This window comes from Adelges cooleyi, unplaced genomic scaffold, assembly GCF_023614345.1.
Source record: "Adelges cooleyi isolate 19-005CV unplaced genomic scaffold, UGA_ACOO_1.1 ACOO_flye_CR_arks_rails_tigmint_CR_PRNA_249, whole genome shotgun sequence".
Lineage (NCBI taxonomy): Eukaryota > Metazoa > Arthropoda > Insecta > Hemiptera > Adelgidae > Adelges > Adelges cooleyi.
In genome coordinates this window covers 665,567-689,026 of record NW_026095914.1, presented here as the reverse complement: position 1 = coordinate 689,026, position 23,460 = coordinate 665,567, and the positions used below count along the sequence as shown (strand labels likewise).

General features: G+C 33.9%; 1 protein-coding gene across 1 annotated transcript; it reads right to left on the bottom strand.

Moving 5' to 3' along the window:
• Window positions 1-706: 706 nt before the first annotated feature.
• LOC126837432 (homeobox protein Hmx-like) lies at window positions 707-19,882 on the bottom strand. The gene is made up of 5 exons (XM_050571335.1): window positions 19,630-19,882; window positions 18,321-18,759; window positions 14,014-14,244; window positions 9,349-9,651; window positions 707-2,277 (listed from the first exon to the last, which is right to left on the bottom strand). Exons 2-5 carry the CDS (start codon window positions 18,733-18,735, stop codon window positions 1,172-1,174), a joined length of 2,055 nt encoding a protein of 684 aa, XP_050427292.1. The 5' UTR covers window positions 18,736-18,759; window positions 19,630-19,882; the 3' UTR covers window positions 707-1,171.
• Between the last annotated feature and the right edge of the window lie 3,578 nt (window positions 19,883-23,460).

The following is a 23,460-nucleotide window of genomic DNA, read 5'->3' as shown; positions in this document are numbered from 1 at the left end:
TGTGCAATTTATTTTGTTCGTCCATGGGTAAAGTATCTCTAAGTAAACATTAAAATTCGTAAACACCAGTTATGTCTGGTAAATAAGCCAGAAATTTAATAAAAAAATATAATATAATGATTGATATATGAAATTGTACTCCTATCCTGTTATTATTCTGTTATTTTCTATGAATGATTGTTGGTAATTTATCTTTTCTTATTATCAGTAGCGATTTTTCAGGTCTGCCGAGTTTAGGGTTAAACCAATCAATGATCAATGAAAAAAAACAATAGTAGGGAAAAAATTCAGTTTTGATACTCTTGCCCGATTGACCATAAATTCGGAATTAATCCACAGATTTTCTCTAATAGCGGCTCGTTTTCTCCAACCCCTTGTCAAAAATTAGTAACTAGCCACATGTGTGTGATTTAAATTTTTTCCGCGTTCATATTCTCCGAGCTCGCGGCTTTTAATTCAGTAAGAAAAATTAGACAAACGAAAAAATTGTTCACAAGAAAAAGATAGTGGCATCTACCCCGTATTTTTTGTTTATCATTTTGTAAACCAGTGTGTAATTGAGGCGCACAACGCTCAAACAGCTTAACCCACAATAAATCGAATTTCGTCTTTTTACGTTAAACATTTCAGAATACAATAATATTTCAAAATCAAATCGACCAAACCCTAAAAAAAAAAAAAAAGTGTTCCACTAAATGACAGAGGTTTATTTCGTTTGAATGACATTGGAAAAGTTTTAATGGGTTTTTTCTAATGGATTTCCGGGTCAATCTGTTTTGGAGCTGTGCGCCCCTCAATTATCAACAAGCTAAACGTGTTCGCTACCACTATAACACCACAGATTAAAATGAAAAAAACAGATGATGCACTTTGTCATTTTGCTGATAACTGAAACCCTCCTCAACTTAATGTGTGACCATTTTATCGAAATGAAATTATTGCATAAAACGTTTTATACTATGATATGTTATCAAATCATTTTTTTTTTTTTTACAATATATCGATGATAACAATCTATAAATTCAGTGATGCTCAGTTCTGAAACAATAATTTCTCTTAAAGAATTTTTTTTATTTTCTACCAGTGGTCACTCTGAGTTGAGGAAGGTTTTGGTCTGTTTAAATTTTTTAGCAATCACATTGCTCTAATCGGGAGTGGACTGGATCTGGTTTTATCTAATCTGCGATGGCACCGTGTGTTGCGGCTGAACCGTCGTCTGTGACCTCGGTTGGTCGTTACTATTGATTTGCAAATTTATCTGCGCCGGAGACTTTGCGGCATTGCTGCAGCCGTCTTTGACTAGCGTCCCACTGGCACTCTGGTTGGCGTTGTTGGTACCCTTGTTGGCCGCGCCACCGGATTGGTTGTTGTTGTTGTTGTTGTTGGTAGTGCCGCCACTGGGAATCGTAGTGTTGACGTCGCTCAGGTCCGGGTTGGGATTTTGCCGGGTGGGCAACGTTTGCTGGCGCGAACCCGTGCCGGCCGCGAGCAGTTCCCGCTCCTTGGTGTTCCTCCACTTCATCCTCCGGTTCTGGAACCATATCTTCACCTGCGAGTCCTTGAGCGCCAGCTTGTCGGCCAGTCTTTTCCTGTCGGGTTTGCTGATGTACTTCTGCAGCTGAAACCGCCGTTCCAGGCCTTTGCGCTGCTGATCCGAGAACACCGCGCGGCGCATCATGCCCCTCCTGGGTTTGCCGCGGGACGTGGGCGCGCCGATCCCGGCACCGCCGTTCAGATGGCCGGGATGCGGCACGGCGCCGTGGCCGTGATGCAAGTGGCCGCCGCCCTGTATGTGATGATGGTGTTGATGCGACTGATGGTGGACCGAGTGTATGTGGTGCAACGCCGCGGCCGTGGAATTCTGGATGTGTTGGTGCAGCGAGGGCGACTGGTGATGACCGCCGCCTCCGCCACCGCCGCCGCCACCGCCGTGGCTCTGCATGTGAGCGTGCAGGCTGAGTGCCCCGAGTACACCGTTCGTACCCCTGTTCCCGGCTCTGGCCACGGCCGCCGATCCCGCGGGTTGCGGTGGCGTTATCAGGGAATTCAAATGGGCCGCGGTCATCATGGACGCACCCCCGCCGTTCGCGGATCGACCAGCACTGTCCCCGTAAATGTTGGTGGCGGCATCTCCGGCGGTGACGGCCCAGGGGAATCCGCTGATCCTGCTGTTATGCATCAGCATGTCCTGGTGACGATAATGAACTTGGAATCCGTTGTTGGGGGCCGTCGGTTGTGGCGGTGTCGCGGTTCCTCTGCTATTTGCCGTTTGTCTCCCTGCAAAAACGACAACCATTAGCAAATTATTTACAAGATAATATTGTAGCGCCGCAACAACATGGATTCCTCTGATAGAGTAAACCACGCTTTGTTAATCAATAAACTGTAGGAAATTGGCTTTGCCTATCCCCTATTATCGTGGTTTATTTTTTTGCTAGGTCATCGAACCATACTTGTTCAATAAAACAATTTTATAAGCGTAATTTCTGGAGTTCCTCAAGGCGATCACCTCTCTCCTCTCCTATTTAATTTATTTATAAATGATGCTGTGTCCTCCATTACACACTCCAATCTCCAACATTCCATTATTTGCTGACGATGCAAAAATTTACAAATCTATTTCTTCCCTTGATGATATTAAACTCCTTCAAAGTGATTTAGCTGCATTTAACGAATGGTGCATTTCAAATGGCCTTTCAATTGAATATCGATAAAAGCCAAATTGTAACTTACTCCAAAAAGCACAATCCCTCTCATTTTAATTATCATATATGTGACATTAACTTGATTAAATATTTAGGGATTTTATTTGATTCTAAACTATTATTCAATGCTCATGTATCAGCGATAAAAAATAAAGCCTTAGCCGCATTTGGTATGATAAGAAGAAACTGCTCCGATTTTCATCATCCGCATTTCAAATGTCTATATACCTTACTAGTCCGTTCCTTATTAGAATACGCTCCATTTATTTGGGACCACAACAATGCAGGACATAATGATCAACTTTAACAAGGACAAAATAAAGTCCTCAGATTTATATATCATAAATGTAGTAATCAAAGAATATTGTAAAGTATGAACCACTACAAGTGTCGTACAGAGAAGAGTGAAAAATTCCGGATGGAAAAAGGCCACGTGGTCGCCCTCGGAAGTGGTGGACTGATGTTGTGGGAAAATATTTGTAAGATCTGGGAATGCGGATTAGGAGAGAGGTAAGTGGAATGATTTGGTTATGGTGGGAAAAATCTTGGAGAGTATTAAAAGTCGGAATATGAACAAATCAGTTGCAGCGTTTTAGAAGTGGTGACATGGCTAAGCAAGGTGAAACTCTTTTCACCACTGCTATTTATTATTGTGCTAGAGAAAATTATACGGAGCAAACAAAATTAATATATTCAATTTTTGCTGTTGGCTTGAATATAACTGGTAATGATAAAGAGAGTATAATTCAAAACACCTCATCTCTCATCATTGAAGAAAAATACATTGGGCTGCCTGTGAATGGTAATAAAACCAAAGTAATGGTACTATTACCAAACAGTTACCGTGACAATAATGTAGTAATTCAAGGACATACATTTGAAAAAGTTACCCAATTTACAGTAAATTTGTATGTAAATATCATTACAATATGTGTTTAAGTTTTGAGGTGAAACTTGCAAGGAATTTGCGGCCTACAACAAACCGAGCAATCTATGCTTCAAGCCAAACCAAATTAAACATATAAAGTATAATATACAGGGTAATCAATAATTGTAGTTTTACTTTTTGCCAACATTTATGTTATTTTTACAACGTTTATCTCTTTATTTTTAATTAAAAATGTTAATTAAGTATACCACACGTGACCATTTAAGTTTTAACAATTGACGGAGCTCTAGAAAAAAACATAAAAATAAAAAATTGTCCAATATTTTAAAACACCGTAAACTTACGTTGTTTTAAGAGAAAGTGAGTATCTACGTTGAAGTGATTACCCTGTTGGCAACATTTTCTGCTGCAATAATTGGCACAACTCAATTCAGTTGGACGATATTTTTGTGAAAAAAATGTCAAGTCGCTTTTTGGCTTTTTTGACATTATACGTTAAAACCGAAGAAATGTTTTTATTGTCTCCCGAAAAATCTATACTTTTGACCTTTGTTCTTATGTTCCTTCAATAGCTGCTAACGGTAGTGTTTAACATCGTATAGGTGTACACACCTATACGATTTCTTTCAAATGTGACTTAGTGAACGTTGTTCCGGTCTCCCCCACCCCCAAAAAAAAAAAATAATATTCCCAATGATTTTGACCGTGTTTTCTGGACCACCGTGCGGCGGCAGCATCTGCGACGCATCTGTTACTGATTTTTATTATTATCGTTTATCATTATTAAACGCGAAATCACACGTGTATAATATTATTAACTTGCGTCGCTCTCTGTCTCTTTCGATCTCGGTTGTGCGGCCTTTATTGTATTGTTATTATCATTATGCACCGGATACTGGCGCGTTCGTCTCCAATATGTCACCGCCGTGGCGAATGAATTTAATTATTCTTCAACGGCCCCCTTAACGCTAATCGGTCATGTTTGGAGTGTATATGACTGAAGAATAAGTCTGCGTATAATGTATATATTAATTTACCAAAGGCGAGGGGACCCCACAACGTTAGTAGTGCACAGCGTGCGTTTGACAGGACACATATATATATATACACATACATACATTATACACGGGGGAGAGAAAGAACGGCTAAACTGCTCTTCATCCGTTTATCCGCAACGTAAACAACATGGTTATATTATTTCTTATTTGTCTTGGTTTTTTTTTATATTTTTGTCACGTCAATCCCTTACACGTTTATTTGTACAAAACGACCACCGTTCGATCGAACATAAAAAAAAAACACTACTCATTTTCATACAGTTGTCAAGGAATAATATTGTAAATGTAAAATCTCTATAAAAAAATATTTTTTTATTATCTTATTTTCATAATATTATTTTATTTAGCACTTTTCCGCTCGTATATATTTTTTAAAACGTTATCAGCAGACAAAAAAATAATAAATAATAATACATATTTATTAAATTACTTATTTTATTGTTTTGTTAATAATACATTAATAAAACATTTTACAAAAGTATATTGTTCAATTAAACCGTACAATATTTACACGTTTTTTAAGAAAATAAGAACATAACTACAGCCATAAAAGTGATTGATTTATCTTAAGCGTGTAAGAAAATTTTGCAAGGTTCCTTTCAACACATTCATTATTAATGTGAGAAATGTAAAAGCGTTTGTACGACGTTTCAACTGAAATGCGTGTAATGATATTTATAAATATATATATATATTAATCGAAAACCGAATAATTATGGATAACAGCTAAATTAGTGGTGTTTAAAAAATTATAATCATTGGAAAATAGTTAGGTTAACAATAGCTGGAAAAAAGGTTACATGATCAGTATACAATTAATACTTTATAAGTGATATGATGTATTTATCAAAAATTGGACCTATTTACCATGGTAAACATTTATTTTACATTTTTTTTGTGATATGTTTATGACTATATTATACTAAATTATTTTTTAAGTTTAATTCTTTACCATTATAATTTAAAAAAACAAAAAAAAACCATACGAGTTTTAAAGTTATAACATTTACTGGTTATAATTTGTTATGCCTCCACACGTCAGTAAGTGGAAATTTGTCAGTAGTTAGAACTCATATGTGGATACATGACATATTGAACAAAGAAAAAATTCGGGACTACAATTTTTTAATTTTTATGTACTAGTTAAATCGTACGCAATCGGGTTCTACACAATTTTTTTTTTATTTTTCTAAAAGGTCGTCAATAAGACCATTTATTTATTTTTAGATAATTATGTAAAGAAAATATTTTATACCATATTAATATCGGGATTTTATTGATAAGATTGGCGTTTGGTAACTAGTGTGAAGATAGTTAAGCTTAGCTTTTTTAAAATAAATAATAATAATAATAATGAGACTAAAACCCCTTCTTTGTGTATTTAAATTGCACGCATTGAAATTGTATTTTTTACAATAAAATATAATAGGATATGTATTTTTTTTAAAATTATTATATTAACAGTCACGGACTAAACCGTTTTGACACAAAACTCATATCATTATCAACATGACTGTCGGTTATTATTTTCAAACCAATGTTTTTAGTGTTATACACAACAATAATGATCAATCTTATTATCAAAATTGCAAGTTAATTATTCGTGTGTTTTGTTTTTTGATATTTAGGTACATGTTTATTGTTTTAAAAAGTTATTGAAACTTGTATTACGATATAGAAATTTCGTTTTTGTTTCTTAAAGTCATAAGCTAAATATTTTTAAGTTGATGTATTAATTACATATACATTTATTACTAGATATTGATTTTTATAAAAAGATTCCGAATCAATGATACTTAAATACTTATAGTTATTATATTTTTTTATTTTGAATTATTTAAGTGTGATATTATTTGAAATATATTTTTTGTTTTTATAAGTATTAAAACCTAATCCTTTAGTTAAAGGGTTTTATTAAATTATATAATTAATTATTGTTCGTTAGGATTATGTGCCCATGTTGCTAAAATGTAGAGTTATTATTTTAAAATTGATATGATAATTACTACTATCGTTAATGAGTTAGTAAATCTAATTAATTTTATAAAAAATGTACAATTAGGTGATGTTAAATAACATCATGATTTGAGTGCTTTTATGGGTTCAATATGTATTGTTTTTGTATGCTAGGTCGGTATTACTAACGTGAAAAAAAATTCTCACTGGTATGACATTTGATTTATTTTGTTTTTCAAAAAAAAAGGTTTTGTCTAGTATTTTATTTGTGATTTTTCTGTCGAACGTTTGCCGAAATCGGCTCCCCCGAAACACACAGAACCTATTGACACGTATTATGACCATCTGGACGGAAGGACTTGGCTTTTGAGAACCAAAAACGTTCTGTAGGATATAACTCTACTAATCCAATAGCATATGTTTTTTTTTTTTTATTAGCCTCCCCTACTTTTTTTCGGTTCTTAGATCCGTCCCATGTCTCGGGAGGAGGGAATGTGGGGGAGGGGGGGTTGGACAAGACTCGAAATATATTATTATAATTTTTTTTTTTTTTTGTTTTGTACGGCAAGTGCGCGCAGTGCAGTGCAGAACTACACCCTTTTACAGCCCCGGCGGCAGCGGTGGTGCACGTGCCACGCGCTTGTGCAATTGACGCTCGTTCGGTTGCCTTTAACGGGCGCATCTCGCGCGTCAAAAACACACACCGCGGCGGCAGTACATTATACTTATCAATCTTATTATTAAATTTTCCACCCGGACCGAGCGCGCGCGCGATGACCATTAATTATACTATTATTTCATATATATATATGTATACATATATCGTGTAAGTCTGACGAATTTTCGTTGTTAGTGCGTAGATTAATCACGCAAACTTATGCCGCCGCTCTCTCGAACCGGTCGGTGTAATTAATAACGCGAAAGTTTTTGCGAAAAAGTTCCATCGAATCCGCGAACCGTCTAATCTGCGTGCAGGTCGTACATCGTCATAATTATTAACAGATCGTGTATTCGACGACGAACACTCCACCCACCGCGTGGTCGCGAACGGTAAAACGATTTTACGAAACAAGCGAAAAGGCCAAATGCGCAGTGTGAGCGGAATCGAAAAAATTACATTTTGAGGCGCTCAGATGCCAAACCGCGATTAACTGCACTTTTTTCGAAATTGCGAATAACACCACGGTCGGATTACGAAAGTGTACAATTTTCAGTGGCCAAGATAAATAACTCCGTGGTCGAATTTTTCACCACTAGAGTGCGCTAAGAAAATTGGCAATTGTGTACTTACATACATTGTTTCAAATAACTTTAACTGCCTGTCCCGAAAAATTTCATTTTATCGGTGTTAATCAGTTTGCCATCTGAGCGCTTCACTTATCAGTTGTAATATTATCACATTGCCGTATGAAATTTGAATATTTATCTAACGATCTGTATAGTTGACAAGCAGTATAATATACTGTGCAGTATTCAACGACTTATAGAAAAAGTGATATTTAATGTGGTCACACTGTTGCTCGTCTTCTTGATTACAGCTATTTTTTTTTTTATTGAGATTCTGCATATTACAATTTATCTCGACAATTACATAAAATTTAACAATAAATGAGTGGCTTAAAGATGTATACAAAATTAAAACAAAACTTAACGAAATTCATTAAATAGGAAAACCAGCCTCGATAATAAAGGAATTAATGTGTAGGATGGGAGGTTCGGAATTAAAATTGAGCATAGAATGGATATTAAAAGGAATGTTTAAAGTTCTAAAGAAATTAGCTAAACTATCGCGTTCAGGTGACAAAGAGGGACGATTAAAACGTATATGAAGAAATAGACTTCTCAACGTGAAGAGTACACATAGGGGAGTCGTTTAGATCTAATTTGTAGGCGTGGGAAAGTAACATACAATGACCGATGCGTAAACGATTAAAGCGTACGATCGTAGACCTAGGTAAGTTTAAATTCTCAAACCAGATTTTATTGAGAATATTAGGGACAATAACTTTGAATGTAGAAGCAAAGTTTGCAGGTAGGTTATTCCAATAAGAGGACCAAACAATTTACAACGTGACGTCGTAAGATGGGGTGAAATCAGACCAAGGGATTAAGGTGGAAGGAGGAATTGTTAAATTTGAAGAAGATTTGGCCAGACCATCCGCCAGGATTGGTACAATTGAAAAAGAATAATTTTAATACCAAGAGTTATTGGAGAAAGACGGGAATTAAAAGAGTTAGATTTAAGAGATAAAATACAGGACAAAGAGTCAGAAGCAATTAAGTACTTGTTTGGGGGCAAAAAGGAGATCAATATGAGAGCTTTTTAGAATGGCGAAACATTCAGCTGTAAAGGAAGAGGCGGAGGAAGGAAGGTTACCGGTAAATAAAATATGTAACTTGGGAATGAAAAAAGAATAGCCGGTAGATAGCGGGGAGACAGAGCCGTCGGTGTAGATGGTAATACAATTTGAGAGAACTGAATCCAGAAATTCGGAGAAAAGATAATTAACTACATTAGGATAGGTGGATTTGAGGTCCACTAGGGAGGAATATAGCATGAAATTATGAATGTGAATTTGGGGAACATAAAGAAGAGAATCGTATGTATGTTCGTAGAGAGGGTGTTTATTGAAATTTAAGATGTATTGTTGGAAAGAAGAAATGGAGTTTGCAGTCAAAGAAAGAACAGGAAGTGATAATTTCAGCTCTATATTATAATATTGTTTTTCTTTGTAAATACCTGACGCGTTTTGCATAGATGCCGGCGACGGGGGTGTGGTACAGCACGAGGTATCGCTGCCGGGTTGCCTTTCGTTGGTTTTCTCCTTAACGCCGTTTGCGTTGGCGGCCGCGGCCACAGCAATAGCCAACAGAGCCGAACTGCTGTGGTTTACCCGAACAGTTTGCTGCTGCTGCTGCTGCTGCTGTTGCTGCTGTTGTTGGTTAGGTCTCCTCGCGATGGGTTTGGCTATGATCGCAGACGCCGGTGTCGTTTCGGGTGTCGCGTGGTAATGTTGGTAGTACTGCAGGGCACCGTCGATGCCTAGATATAACCAGAAAATATAACAGTTAATTATTAAATAAAAAGCAACAAGTTTGGGGGGGAAAAAAACAATCTAAACCAGCGTAGTTTGAAACCAAGACGTACAGTATAATTCAGTACCGGAAGATGTTATAACAAAGTCGGGTGAAAGCGGTAATTACTAAACCTAAAAGTGATATCATCACAATCAAACGCCTCGATGCGAATCTGTGAATAGTAAAAAATCCAGCACGGTATAAACCAGTACAGTCAAAATCGAGCACAATCCAAACCAGCACAGTAATAAATTACTAATATTAGACCGTATCGTTAATAATTTCAAGTTAACAAACCTAGTACAGTGGGGTTGGGGCATAGTGGAAACGGGGAGGTCACCGGTCTACAGGAAATTATTATAACTGAAAGTGATAAAATCACTTTTTAATAAACGCTTCGACGCGAATCAGTGGATAGTAATTGACCGAAAGTGATAAATTACGGTAAATGAGTAATTTTTCCCTTATTTTTGACTATAATAAAAACCATAATAATTTATAGTTTATATTTAAATTATTCTTGTATTTCGGCCGACATTTGAAATTGACCTTTTTTGATTTTTTGAATTCACACAAGCATATTGTATACATAATAATGCAATAGAGCACAATATACAGCATGGCAAAATTGTATTAGAAAAGGTGTGGATCAAACCGGCAATGGAAAAACTGCGTTTAAGTTTATGAACGAGTGCTGCGAGTGTAAATAAGGTCAAGTTATAATTCTTGTCAAATGTATATTTCTATAAATACCGCGATGCAAGAAGAATGACCATATCTGTTGAGCGAATTATGTTTATTTTTTTGTTCAAGCGAAATTTAAACGAAGGTCGTCGTTGTATTTCTGTAAGCATTTCGAGATGACACAGTTTTAAATCTGGTCGAGCTGTTGACGAATAAAATTTTATATGTTTACAACAGCTATTGGAATTACAACGACGACACTGCAAATTTCTCTGAAAACACTTCAACTCATCCTTTAATAACACTTATCATTCTGTTTTCAACAAGACTGTAATCAATAACAGTTATTATAAAGTCGCGGTACGTTTAAAATTTAACAAGTTTGAAACATGGACGAGATACTCTACAAAATTATATTGGAAAATAAAAAATATGTCATTGCTTCAAAATTACTACATTACTTTCGAAAGTACCTACTACGTTACTGTTTGTTAGCAGTGAAAACATAATTATTTATTTTATATTGAAATTAATTATTTTTATTTAATATGCGTTGTAATATTGAGTTATTCTACTAACTGAAAAACTAAAGACCATTTTTTTTAAAACTAATATTACATACATACAGGGTGATTCATTAAAGATAAAACGCGCACATTCTCTTCAAATAATTGCAATTTTGTAGTTCTACTTTTCGCAGTTCTTTCTTTACAACTGTGTGCAAAAACAAATAGTACTACACTCCAAGTTCTCTTCCATCCACTAGTTGTTCTTAATTTAACTAATTAGTTGAGTATATAGGTTATCATTTAAGATGCATACATACATTCAAATGTATATACACATATATTATTTTACTGTTTTTGCATTATTTTGATTGTACTGAACTTTACCAGTACTTTTTGCTCTTTAGGGCTTTTGTAGTATAAATAAATAGAGATTCAGATAGAGTTGTAAAAAATACTAAAAAAAAAAAAATGGTAAATCTTTCAACACTGTTAAATACCATAAACTGAATAGCGTCTCCAAAAAGGAAAACTGCACAATGGAAATTATTTCGATAGGAAACGGTTGGCCTTGTCGTTAAATTCATAGCCTTAACTTAATATACATTTTTTTTTGTCTACGCAGAATTAAAAACCACCATACGAACAACACGTTGAAAACCGTGCAAGCACAGTAAACATAAATATTTTAGCCGAATCCCTTTTTGTGAACGCGTGCCAGAGAATTTGTATAATAATAATATTAGCCGGAGTACGCATAATGGGTAAAACATGCAATTCGTCGGCGTTCTAATATTACACTCCAGTGTTGTTTCCGAAAATTCTCAGACAGTATAGTTTTGTATATATATATATATATATATATATATACACATACATATTATATTTGTACAGGCTTTAATCGTTCGGGGAACAAACGTTTGACTCCATTGCCGTTGTCGTTGACCGCACAAATTGTAATTCTATACACTTGTATTTATCGCCATTAGCCGTGGTAATAACAGTGTAGTAATAATATGTAACGATACCGCTCTGCGGTAGCTTAAGTAGTATCTTGTTACCATACATACAGTATGAAACGCCTTTATTTGCCTCTGCTTTTAAGTGCCCAACAATCGTATAATAAGTTATCCGTTTTGGCCTCACCCACCCCGACCCGAGCACAGTCCTGCGAGTGACGTATCGTAAATCTTCCCCTTTCACATTCATCCCCTATCCTCGAGCTCCCTGCCCCTCGGTTCACCCTGTCCTTTCACACGCCACCGGGCCGCCTCCGTTCGCTATAATATTGTTATTATTATTATTATTATTATTATCGTTATACGCTATTATACAGTACCTATCTGTTTTTTTTTTTTATTATTATTATTGCCTGCGCCTTTTATAATACGTTGGTACAAAAAAAAAAGCTATCGTTGAAAACGCACGCCAAGTACAAAACTAAGATGTTTTACCTAACTCTTCAGTTGCAAGAAAATGTCTCTGAAAATATGAATATTTTGCGAATTTTTTTCCCCCTATAGTTGTAAGTAAATAGTTTACTACATTTTTCAAAACTTAGACGGTTTTTATCTTCATCCCTTTTGTCTACTTTTAGTTACACATTTTACTACATTTTTCAATGTTTTTATCGCCAATCCTTAAAAGCTGAAAAAAGGGGTAATTTTTTTTTTTTTAATAGCAATATATGTTTTTAATTACGTACACTTGTAAACGAAAAATCAAAAAAATATGTTAGCGTTTGAATTTCGAATTTTCATGAATTTGTTCATTTGTTATGACTTTAGAAAGATTTGATTTTTTTTACTGTATTTCTTAATATTTTCAATCGTTACTACAAAGACGAGTAGTTTCATTACAACATATGAAAATAATTTGACGTGTTACCGTACTCTGTATCAGATATAATAAATAATCTGTAGATAAGAACCGTTTATCAATAATTTTTTCAAAATATTTTTATAGTGACTTCCTAATTGTTAGAATTTTATCGCCAATTGGACAATGCGAACAGTATTATGAATTTTATGTGCTACCGGGTTTGGAGTCTTTTCCAACATTTCCACTGTTTTCGGCCGAGCGAGCTATCTGTTTTCATATTATTATAGTCTGTGGTATTGTTTTTACCATTTGTTTTTATTTTTGTGTCTGCACAACGATAATAGCTTCTAAAATGCTGAACCGGTTTCTTCGTGTAGCAATTCTATAGATCAGAAATCATACCTGAAGGGTTTTTTATTGGGACCAAAATTAAAAAAAAAAATCACCCTTCGCCTTCAAAAAAGTCGAATTAGTTCCGAATGTGTAAGGAAATATTCTTTAAACCTCGTAGTACTACCGTTAAACGTTGACATTTTTGTATTATTTCGCTTTTTTAGGTAAAGTTTTAGGGATTAAGGTCTGACAGTTATAGGCGGACGATCGACTCTAATCGTATCTTAAATACTAACACTACGTTTTTAAGCAAATTATTGTCATTGAGTACAAAGACTTTTATCGATATTTGTATTTCTATCATACCGGTACCATAGCACCGAAGCGTTTATTTGAAAGTGATTTGATCACTTTCAGTTGTAATAACTCATATTATAGACTTGTGACCTATATCGCCCCAGTATGATTTGTCGCCACTATGCCCTGACCCCAGTGTTCTGGCTTTTTTTTAACAAGGTATAAGATATTATACATTTGGGATGAGCAATTTAATGTATTTTAGCAGTGTCAGATTTGTCTTAGGTCCGTTTGAGGTTAGATTTCGATTAGTTAGGTTGGATTTGGTTTGGTTAGGCTCCAACTATTGATGGACAAATTCTTAATTTAAATAGAAATTTTTAGTTACAGAAAAGGACGTATTAAAGACAGAATAAAGCATAATGTGCTTTGTTTTGCACACTCCACGTGAAGGGCAAAGATGGTAAAGCAGGGAGGTAGGGGGAGTCAATGTGAGCTTATCGAGAGAAGTGATAAAATACTGAGAAATAAGTGATAAGAGATAAGTGTTACTGTACTACAATGAACCGCAAAACCATGTCAATGATTCAATGTTTTACCGTGGAGCGATTTATAAAAAAACGATTTATAGTCGTTTTTGGACTAAGAAGGTTCAATTGAATGAGAACAAATGATAATAATCTTACCTTGTGGCGAAGCAGCGGCCGCCGCGGCAGCCGCTGCGGTTATCCTCAAGAAGGCGGCCGAAGCTAAGTGCTGCTGAGGCGGCGGTGGTACATAACTTCCCGTGCTGCTAGAATTACTCGCACTGCTACTGCTCCTGCAGTCACCCAAAATGGCGTTCACGCTGAAAGTGATCTTCCTTTCTTCTTGTCCGTGTCGAGTGCTCGAACAGTGTTGTTCCATTACCGTTTCGTCTATCAACACATGTATCAATAGCAATAATATTAATACATGTTGGTCCGTTTATCGCAATACACTAAAATGATCAACAAACAACTACTTTGTAGCTCTCCTCTAGGAGACATTTTAGATAATGTTATTGTTGTTATACGTTAGACAACGTGTAATATTTTTTAAGTTGTTATTTTTTTTTATAATTTTATTGTTATTAGTTAGCACGAATTTGGTAAATTTTCAAACAATATAGTTTCAGCCACGAAACAAGTGCAGTCAAGCGGTGCATCGATAACATTACCGGCAACCTCATCCCCAGCAGTTTATACTTTTAAATGACTCAAGAAGTAGGATTTATCCATAACTGATTTCATACCCACCGTGTGTATTACATAATTCTGCTGTCCATAGGTAAATCTAATGCAAGGTGATTGGTAGGATCGGCCTGCCAGGGCGGGGCTAGTTAACACAATACGTGGAGTTTGCTGTGGAAAATACTACTATAAAGTTGCAGGTATATTTTCAAACAGTAAACAAACCCATCTATTTCATGTAAGGTCTATGAGCTTAAAATTATTAAAAATGGTAACATTTATATTTAATGAACTTTTTAAATGAAGAACGATTTGCTGAAAGTGTTGACTGGTCGATAACCAGTTTTGTATAATTACTTTTAGATCTACTAAAGTTTAACATTCAGAATTGGTGGTAAAAACAATACTACTCTCCACCCTCGTTTCCGTCCTAAATTTTTCACTTTAATACATCAATATGTATTTAATACTTAAGTAGTGTTTTCATTTATTCTTTTTCAAACTTTTATTAGTTATTAGTTATTCCAAATTTTGTAGGTATATTTTCAAACACTATACAAACCTTATGTGACAACAACCTAACGAACTTATTAAATGGTAATGTTTATTTTTAATTTACTTTTTAAATTAAGAATGATTCGCTGAAAGTGTTGACCGGTCCATAATAACGTTTTGTATAATTTATTACTGATGTTTAAAATTTAGAATTGGTGTGTAGGATGCGCGAGTGTAATGGGGGCAAATAAAAATAATACTACAGTCCCCTCCTACCGTCCTAAATTTTTAACTTTCAATTTATTAATAATAATGATATTTATTTATTTTTTAAAGATTTATCTATATATTTTATCCTTTTTTTTTTTAATTTCAAACATTTTACTAAACATTTTTACTGGTAGATACAGTTTCAAATCATTATTTTTAACTTTAAGCAATATAGTCCATATTGAAATCAGCATATTGACCACTTTATTTTTTATTGTTACTTATTTGTTAGCGCGTTATAAGCATTTGAAAAATGTACAATCTTAATTCCCAAAAAAAGTATCGCCTACAGATTGTAATGTATACACAACTTTAGAAGAGACCCAAGGGCAAAAATTACAATAAAATAAGTTAAGTACCTTAACTTACATAATAATAATAATAGCTTTTTAGTGGTTTATTGTGTATTGTGAGCGGTTATTTTTTAAGTATTTCAAAATAGGAATAGAAAAATTCCTTGTTGGAAGGATTCCAGACAAGATGGCTCTCAAATACCTTACTGCAGTTATAATTGGGTCATTCCATGCCAAACTATAACGAGTTATACATTTTATTAATTATGGTTTGATATTTTTTTTTTGCAATACCCTATTAATAAATAACCTACTAACAGTTTTATTTTGTTTTTCAATTTATATGGTTTTCAAGGGAAAACGAATATTTAAAAGCCTACTTTTCTTAGATTGATAATTTTAAAAAAATAGATAAATTGTTTGCCAACGATGGGACTATTTAAATGGTCAACAATTGCCGACACCGATTTTTAAAGAAATAAATTATTACTAAAACCTATTTAAACCTCAAAACTAAAGGAAATAATTGGAATATTATGATAAAAAGTGTTTAATATTACTAAAAAGGATCCATTATAACAAACATTTTATTTTGTGAATTATTCTCAGCTGAATTACTGAATTACCATTGAGTATAGAACCTAAAATATTTAGTTCAGGTTAAACTGTATAATCTCCCTAACAACAACTTTATCACTTACTATATATTATCTCCAATTTAAAGTATTAAATATCATTTACGCTATTATGAGGAGAAATTATAATTAATTTTTTTATAATATTAATTGATTTTACATTCCAAAATTTTAATGTAACTATGCTTATTAAGAAATTAAGCAAAACCTTTCTAAATAAGTGAAAATAACTAAATTTTTAAAAAAATTCAATATTAACATATATTTTTGTTTTTTTCTTCAAAATTAACGAAAAGTAAGTACAATTTAATCAAATTATTGTAGAATTTTTTGGAAGGAGTGACAGAGTCAATCAGGCCTTCCCTCTCATAAGATAATTTTTTTAAATCCACCAAAACCTAAAGTAAGTTCGTCAAATTATTTACAAATAAATGCACTATAATGGCATAGGTAAGTTGGAAAGGTAAAGTGAAGTTACTGTTGTACAGGGTGGTTTTGTTAAGTGATCCGCTTAATATCTTGTTGGGGTTAGTTATTAAATTGTTTTATTTTTTCATAGTGTTTTTGTACAATGTGATATCAAATAATCATACAATTTTATGTTCTTATCCCCTTCTATATCAAATAATTATGAAACTTGGTAACATAAGATACATTTTTGTTAACTATTTGAATTGAAAACGTTTTACTAAATAACTTTTGAATGGTCGATAACCAGTTTAGGGTGATTTTTTTTATCATGATTTTGGCATATATAAATGGTGTCAACAAAGTTTTATGTATTTAAATTTAAATACAAACATTTAATGTTCTGCTATTGCTTTTTATTTAAAGAGAATTGTCTATTGGGTTTAATTTTTCTTTGGGCAATTTTAATTTAACAAGAGTAACAACAGTACATAAAAGCAAAATTTGACTCCAAACTTTCTTTCAATGATCATGTACCTACATTTTATTAGGAATAAAGCACATTTTAACATTTTAGAAAGCCATTGCAAACAAACAGATTGATGATAATTAAAAACTCTAAAGCTAACATTTTTTTTTTAATATTTTGTCTACATGTTTGTGGAGTTGAAAACATATGTTCCTGTTTGAAAACAACAAAGTCCATACCTCTTTTACGTATGATGGATGAAGGTAAAAATTGTCTAAGTATTTAAATAAATAGTAATATATCAATATATGAACCATATACATCCATATTTTCCGAAAAAAGGAGCGTCTTACAGGAGACCCTAAGTACCTCCGAATCGCAAATAGATAATGTGTTTTGTAGTAGATTTATACCTATAATTATTAAAAAAAAATTTATAAGACACTAAACATGTTTTTTGAAAAAAATAACACAACACTTTCTATCAGTGTTGGAAGTAATCAATTACAACAATTTAATCGTGATTAAATTAATCATTAATCATCGAATAAAAAATTATTACATTAACTGTTATATTGTAATCATAAAATTATTAAAAATGTAATTTAGATTAATAATTTTAAAATTTCAAAAAATCAATTATTTTATCTGAACTATGTTGAAATGATATTTCAACAATATGCACATGAAATACAATTCAAATAGAATGTATTTCTGGAAAACGCTACCTAAATGCTTTCTTTGATGTCTTTATACTTGCTTACAATTATGATTAATGTAACCATGACTATAATATTACATGATTACAGTAATCATACCTACATGATTACTTTTCTGACTATGATTACATTAATCTAACACTATAATTACTGATTACAGTTATCATTAATCGTAAATGAGATTACAATTTGCCCAACACTGCTTTCCATGCGACGTTCCTGTCGACCTATATGTTATTGCATTTTATTGTCGTTACAGTTGTATGTATTTATTATACAGCTGTCCTTGTTAAATATTGAAATTTTTTAATTAAAAAACTGTACCAATTTTGAAAATGTTCATAATTTCCGAGAAAACGAGCGTCTCGTGTGAGAGATGGACCACCCACCCACCTTGTATTGCTGAGATACTTTATGTATATATTTTACGAAAAATACTCGAAACTGGAATTGATTCTCTTGGCAAAAAAACATTATCACGATAAACTCTCACCGTTTTGTTCGTCGGTACTGCTAGCCGTACTGCTGCTGGTCGTACTGGCCGTCCTTCTCCTGGGAACGGTCCTCTTCCTCCTTCTGGCTTTACCGCCGCCGCCGTCGTCGCCGTCGCCGTCGCCGCAGTGGTCTTGGTCTTTTCCCAAAGACTTGGGGCCGTCGGTTTCGATGCCGTCGCCATCGTCGTCGTTATTGTTGTTGCACGTTATCAATAGGTTGTGTATCAGAAACGACGTGGAAGACGTCCGGTACCGGTTCTCGTACTGTTGCAACTTGGTAGGCGGAACCGGGTTGTCCGTCGAGTTCTGATTGTCACCTCTCTGTTCGCCCAATATACGACCTCCTTGGTCATCTTCGACCGTTTGCACCGGTGACCCCGCCGGCGTGGACGCGATCAGGGTGGCCGGCAGCATGGCAGGATGGCCAACCGAACGGATCTAAAAAACCGAGTACAACACATCAATGGCATCGGGCGAATCTTCCGCGAACCGCTTAGACGTTATTCATTTTTTTTTCATTTTTTTTTTTTATTTAAAACAATATAATCAATTTACAATCTGTTGGACTAAAACGACGAGCGAATCTGATGAAAAAATCGTTTATAATGTAAACACACACACACGAATGATCTGAATATCATCACGGGGCTGTTCAACATTTTACTTGTAATAATTTAGAACAAAACGAAAAGCAGGACAAATGCTTGGCAAAAGGATTTTGATAGTCATTCTCGATACGCCATGGAGTCACACCGCTAAAGAGTGTCTTAGACTAAAATATAGGAACGCTTGAAGAGGACGACTTGCGGAAGGTTTGGCAAGAAATTAGGCATAGAAATTAGGACTTTGCGGTTAACACATAATGTGGATTTAAGAATCGGTCCAAGCAAAATAAAGTCGTTATTACAGTCGTTAAATACACACATATTAATCGTATTATAATAACTATCACACGGTAATATTATATAATCGCAAAATAATAGAACACACGGCGTGCCGCAATATCCTAATGATACCATCTGGTTATATTACGCCGCTACGCTTTATATTATTACAGCGATTGTAATTTAACTACATACACGTGAACCGTGGATCTAGGATAAGACACCTCTTAAAATAATTATTGCGATTCCATAGTGTTTCTGTTTGAAACCGAAATTTGTGTTGTTAGTACCTTTAAAAAAAGTTTCTATCCAAAATTGCTATTATTTCGCAAGAGGATACGGGGTGTCTTGTCCTTAAAAAAAAAAAAAATCGGTTCGCATAAATATAATTTATATATTTTCTTTTAGATTTCGCCACACTCACTTTTTTGTCGAATCGCACTTTGAATACGACGACGATGATGACGATGATGATGACCGCCGGTAATTGAATAATTTAATTTAAGTATACACTCCGCAAGACTCTCGGATCGCACGGGCCGCCGATTGGACAACAATACCCGTCGTCATAATGGCCGGCAATCGACGGTTGTTATTACCAATGTAATTATGATTGTTGTTAGCGTTGTAGTAACGTTGCGGATACCGTTATAAAGGCACGTCAACGACTCGGTGTCGTCGAGGAGTTCGTACCGTACTGAAGCCGCAAGGGACGTTTTGCCAGAGGGATGCTTGGAGTACACGCGACGGCGCTTAACGCCAAACTACCCACCCCGTCCGTTTGTCCGTCTCCGTCCAACCCTCATTGTTCCTCCCTTATCCTTTTGGGGTTCTTTTGTTTTTTTTTGTTTTTTTTTTTCCACCCCCAAAAGGGACTGTCAGCTGCAGCTACACACAACGGGCACTGCGATAATTTCCCGACGGCCATCGCGATGGGCGGAGCCGCACGTTTCGCCCTTAAACACACACACACATCTCTTTCCCTTAACCTTATCCTTACGTCTCATCCCGCCGCCCCCCCCCCTTGCCCTTTGTTTGTTTGCCGTGTTACGTCGTACACCGACAATACGGTTTATACGAACAAACGGTCAACAATAGTACTATTACTGTTATTACTGTTTGTCGGCACCGAATGCGAATATAAAACACATCTTCCGTACCTACCCCCCCGCCCCCCCCCCCATAAAAGGGTTATACCGGTTTCATGACGCAGACGTTGTTTCTGCGGACATAATAATATTATTATTGTCTTGACTAAAAAGTTTCAAACGAAATATCCGTTATTGTATTATTATTATATTTAACGACCGGCGGCAATAATTACTATCCGAGTTTAAAACATTATTAATGGGCGACTGTTAATATTCAAATGGCGACCCTACCGCAGTGTTTAAATACTTATTATTATATAAAGTTTAACGTTTAAGGCGGAAACAAAGGTGGAGAGTAGTATTGTTTTTATCTGCGCGCACAATATACACTCTATACCACTGAACTCTCGGTTATCGATTAGTCGACATTTTTCAGTAAATTATTCTTAATTTTAAAAGTTAATCAAATATAAATGTTACCGTTCGATGATTTTAAGCTCATATGGTTTTACTCAAAAGGAATGGGTTTGCATACTGTGTGAAAATATACCTACAGAAATCGAGCTAACTAATAACTAACAAAAGTGGGAAAAAGAATAATTTAAAAAAGTCCAATATCTTTTAATATACTGGCTGGCTCATAGTTAACCTATCACCAGGGTCAGCACCTAAAGGGCCCCAAAAAAAAATTGTATTTGTACATTTATACAATTTTATAGTGGGAGTTCCATCTTACCTATAGTGTTATTTGGCTATGCCTTGGCCCGGACGATCCTTCCAATCACCTTGCATTAGATTACCTATGAAAAACAGAATGATGGCTTAATACACATAATAATAATTGACACATAATGACTGGTAGATAACAATAAAAACACTGTAACGTGAAATTTGAAGCACCTTGTATAATGAAAAAAGAAAATTACAATATTACCTAGTGCTAGGTAATTCTACACAGGGTGTTTTGCCTACTTTGTGACGGGAAACTTATTTTTATACATTTTTAACACAATTTTAAGTTAGAAAAAAAACCTGAGCATAACTAGAAAATACATAAACAACATTATTGTGCAAACCAAAACACATTAGAACGAGATGTCCATTACATGGGTTGCCTCTAATGACACAACATACTATTCACAATGAGTCAATTGATATTCTTAACTAAAATAAACGTAACAAGAATTAGGACCTACTTTCAAAAACATCCATTTTTATATGGTCTTTAGCTATCAAAATTCAAATGAAACATACATAATATTAGATATTAGGTATAAACATTTGTAAATTACATTATAAGAGGGAGAACTGCTACAATTATATTTTGTAGTTGGTCGATAACTAGTGTAGTTAAATTATGGTATTTACGTTAAGTAAAAGCATACAAAAAATTAATAAAATATTTGCATTTTTCAGCCTAAGATTAAAAAAATATATCTGTAACTTTACACCCTTTCTCGCAGAAGGGGGAGGAACTTTTTCTTCTTAATATTTCTTTTTTTTTTGCGCATTCTTAGTGTTTAATATGAATAAGTGTACAATAATTTGTTCAACATTTTTTTATCTTATTTTATACACTACGGCGTAGGTAACGTTATACCTTATAATAACTATTTTGGCAAAGAAACATATTATTTAAAAATATTTTGCACGTTTAAGATGACGTTTCACGCGGTTTAATGATGTTGTTTTTTTTTCTAAGCCCACAACTGAGTCGTTAAAAGAAAATATAAAAGGAACCAATTGAGTGTATACGTTCCACAAGCAATGTTCATTTAAAGAACAAGACGAGACAAAACCCGATTTCAGTCCAGTCGCAGTCGGTCTAATAATAAAGCAGATAAATTCAAAACTAGTCGGGGATATTGAAGTGAATCCAAAGTGTATATGAAACAACGAGACGGGTCGGGCGGCATCGAGTTAATACTTTTAACCAGGTCATTGCTAACACTATATTTTGTAAACTATCATTGGGCTATTTATAAAAAATTACAAATTTTAATGGCGAATAACAGAATTTTGCATACCTACTATCAAAAATCCTTCCGACGCGTGCGCGGCCCGTGACCAGTAATTTATTTATAGACGTGTTCGTTATAGATAATAGATTATATTTTAATAACGGGCCAACACAAATTGCTTGTATTCAATGATTTTTTCAACGAAAAAATTACACGAGCTGTTAAGCTTCTAATAAAACCCTCACTGTAATTTAATTATTGATAAAAAATCATATTATATTATATTAAAACGGTAATCGTTAACACTCTCAAATAGCAACATAGATATGTAAATATATATTTTAATAATCTATAAAAAAACAGAATTTAGTAGTGAAAATAACTTGTTAATAGTCAAGTTTCGAATTGTGTTAATATTATTAGCGTTTAAAGTTGATGGTTACATTAAAATGTTAGTATAGTTATAAAAAAAAAAAATCCAATAATTTTTTTTTCAACTCATTTTTTTAAGACAAGGACATGCCTCTTTTCTGCAGTGAACTTTGTAAACATTTTTATTTTTAATACATTAACATAGCACCCATCCCCACTCTAGCAAATTTTAAACACCAAACAAAAATATTAATATTATCTTTAATTATTATTTTTTCGGGCTATTGGTCATATTGTAAAATAGGCATAAAATTATTAAACAAAATTGTGATCTTCATAAAACACTGTTTGATCATATTAGGAAATTGGGCCAATTTAAAATTATTATTAAAATAAAAAGCGTATTACAATCGTGTCGTTTATTGTAAAAGTGAATTATGTCCTTGTAATTAAATTTCGAAATAACGAGCTTTTTGTAAACTAATGTTTAGTAAAACAAATACAAGTAACTATTCGGTCAATGTTTTCTACTTTTTATTTATTTTTCATTTAAAATATGTATATTTTAAAAATTTGGAGTAACACCACTTTTACAATAAGCGACATTTATATTTTACTTTTTTTTTAAATTAAAATATAATACATTATTAAGAATATATTGTAACGTATAAATTTATGTAAGTGTTTGTATTATTCATTGTTAAAGCAATATGGACTATATTGCTTAGAGTTAAACAAGTAGTGACTATTTGTCTAGCAGTAAAATTTTTTAGTAAATTGTTTTAAATTGAATAAGTGGATAAAATATATAGATAAACCTTTTAAAAATAA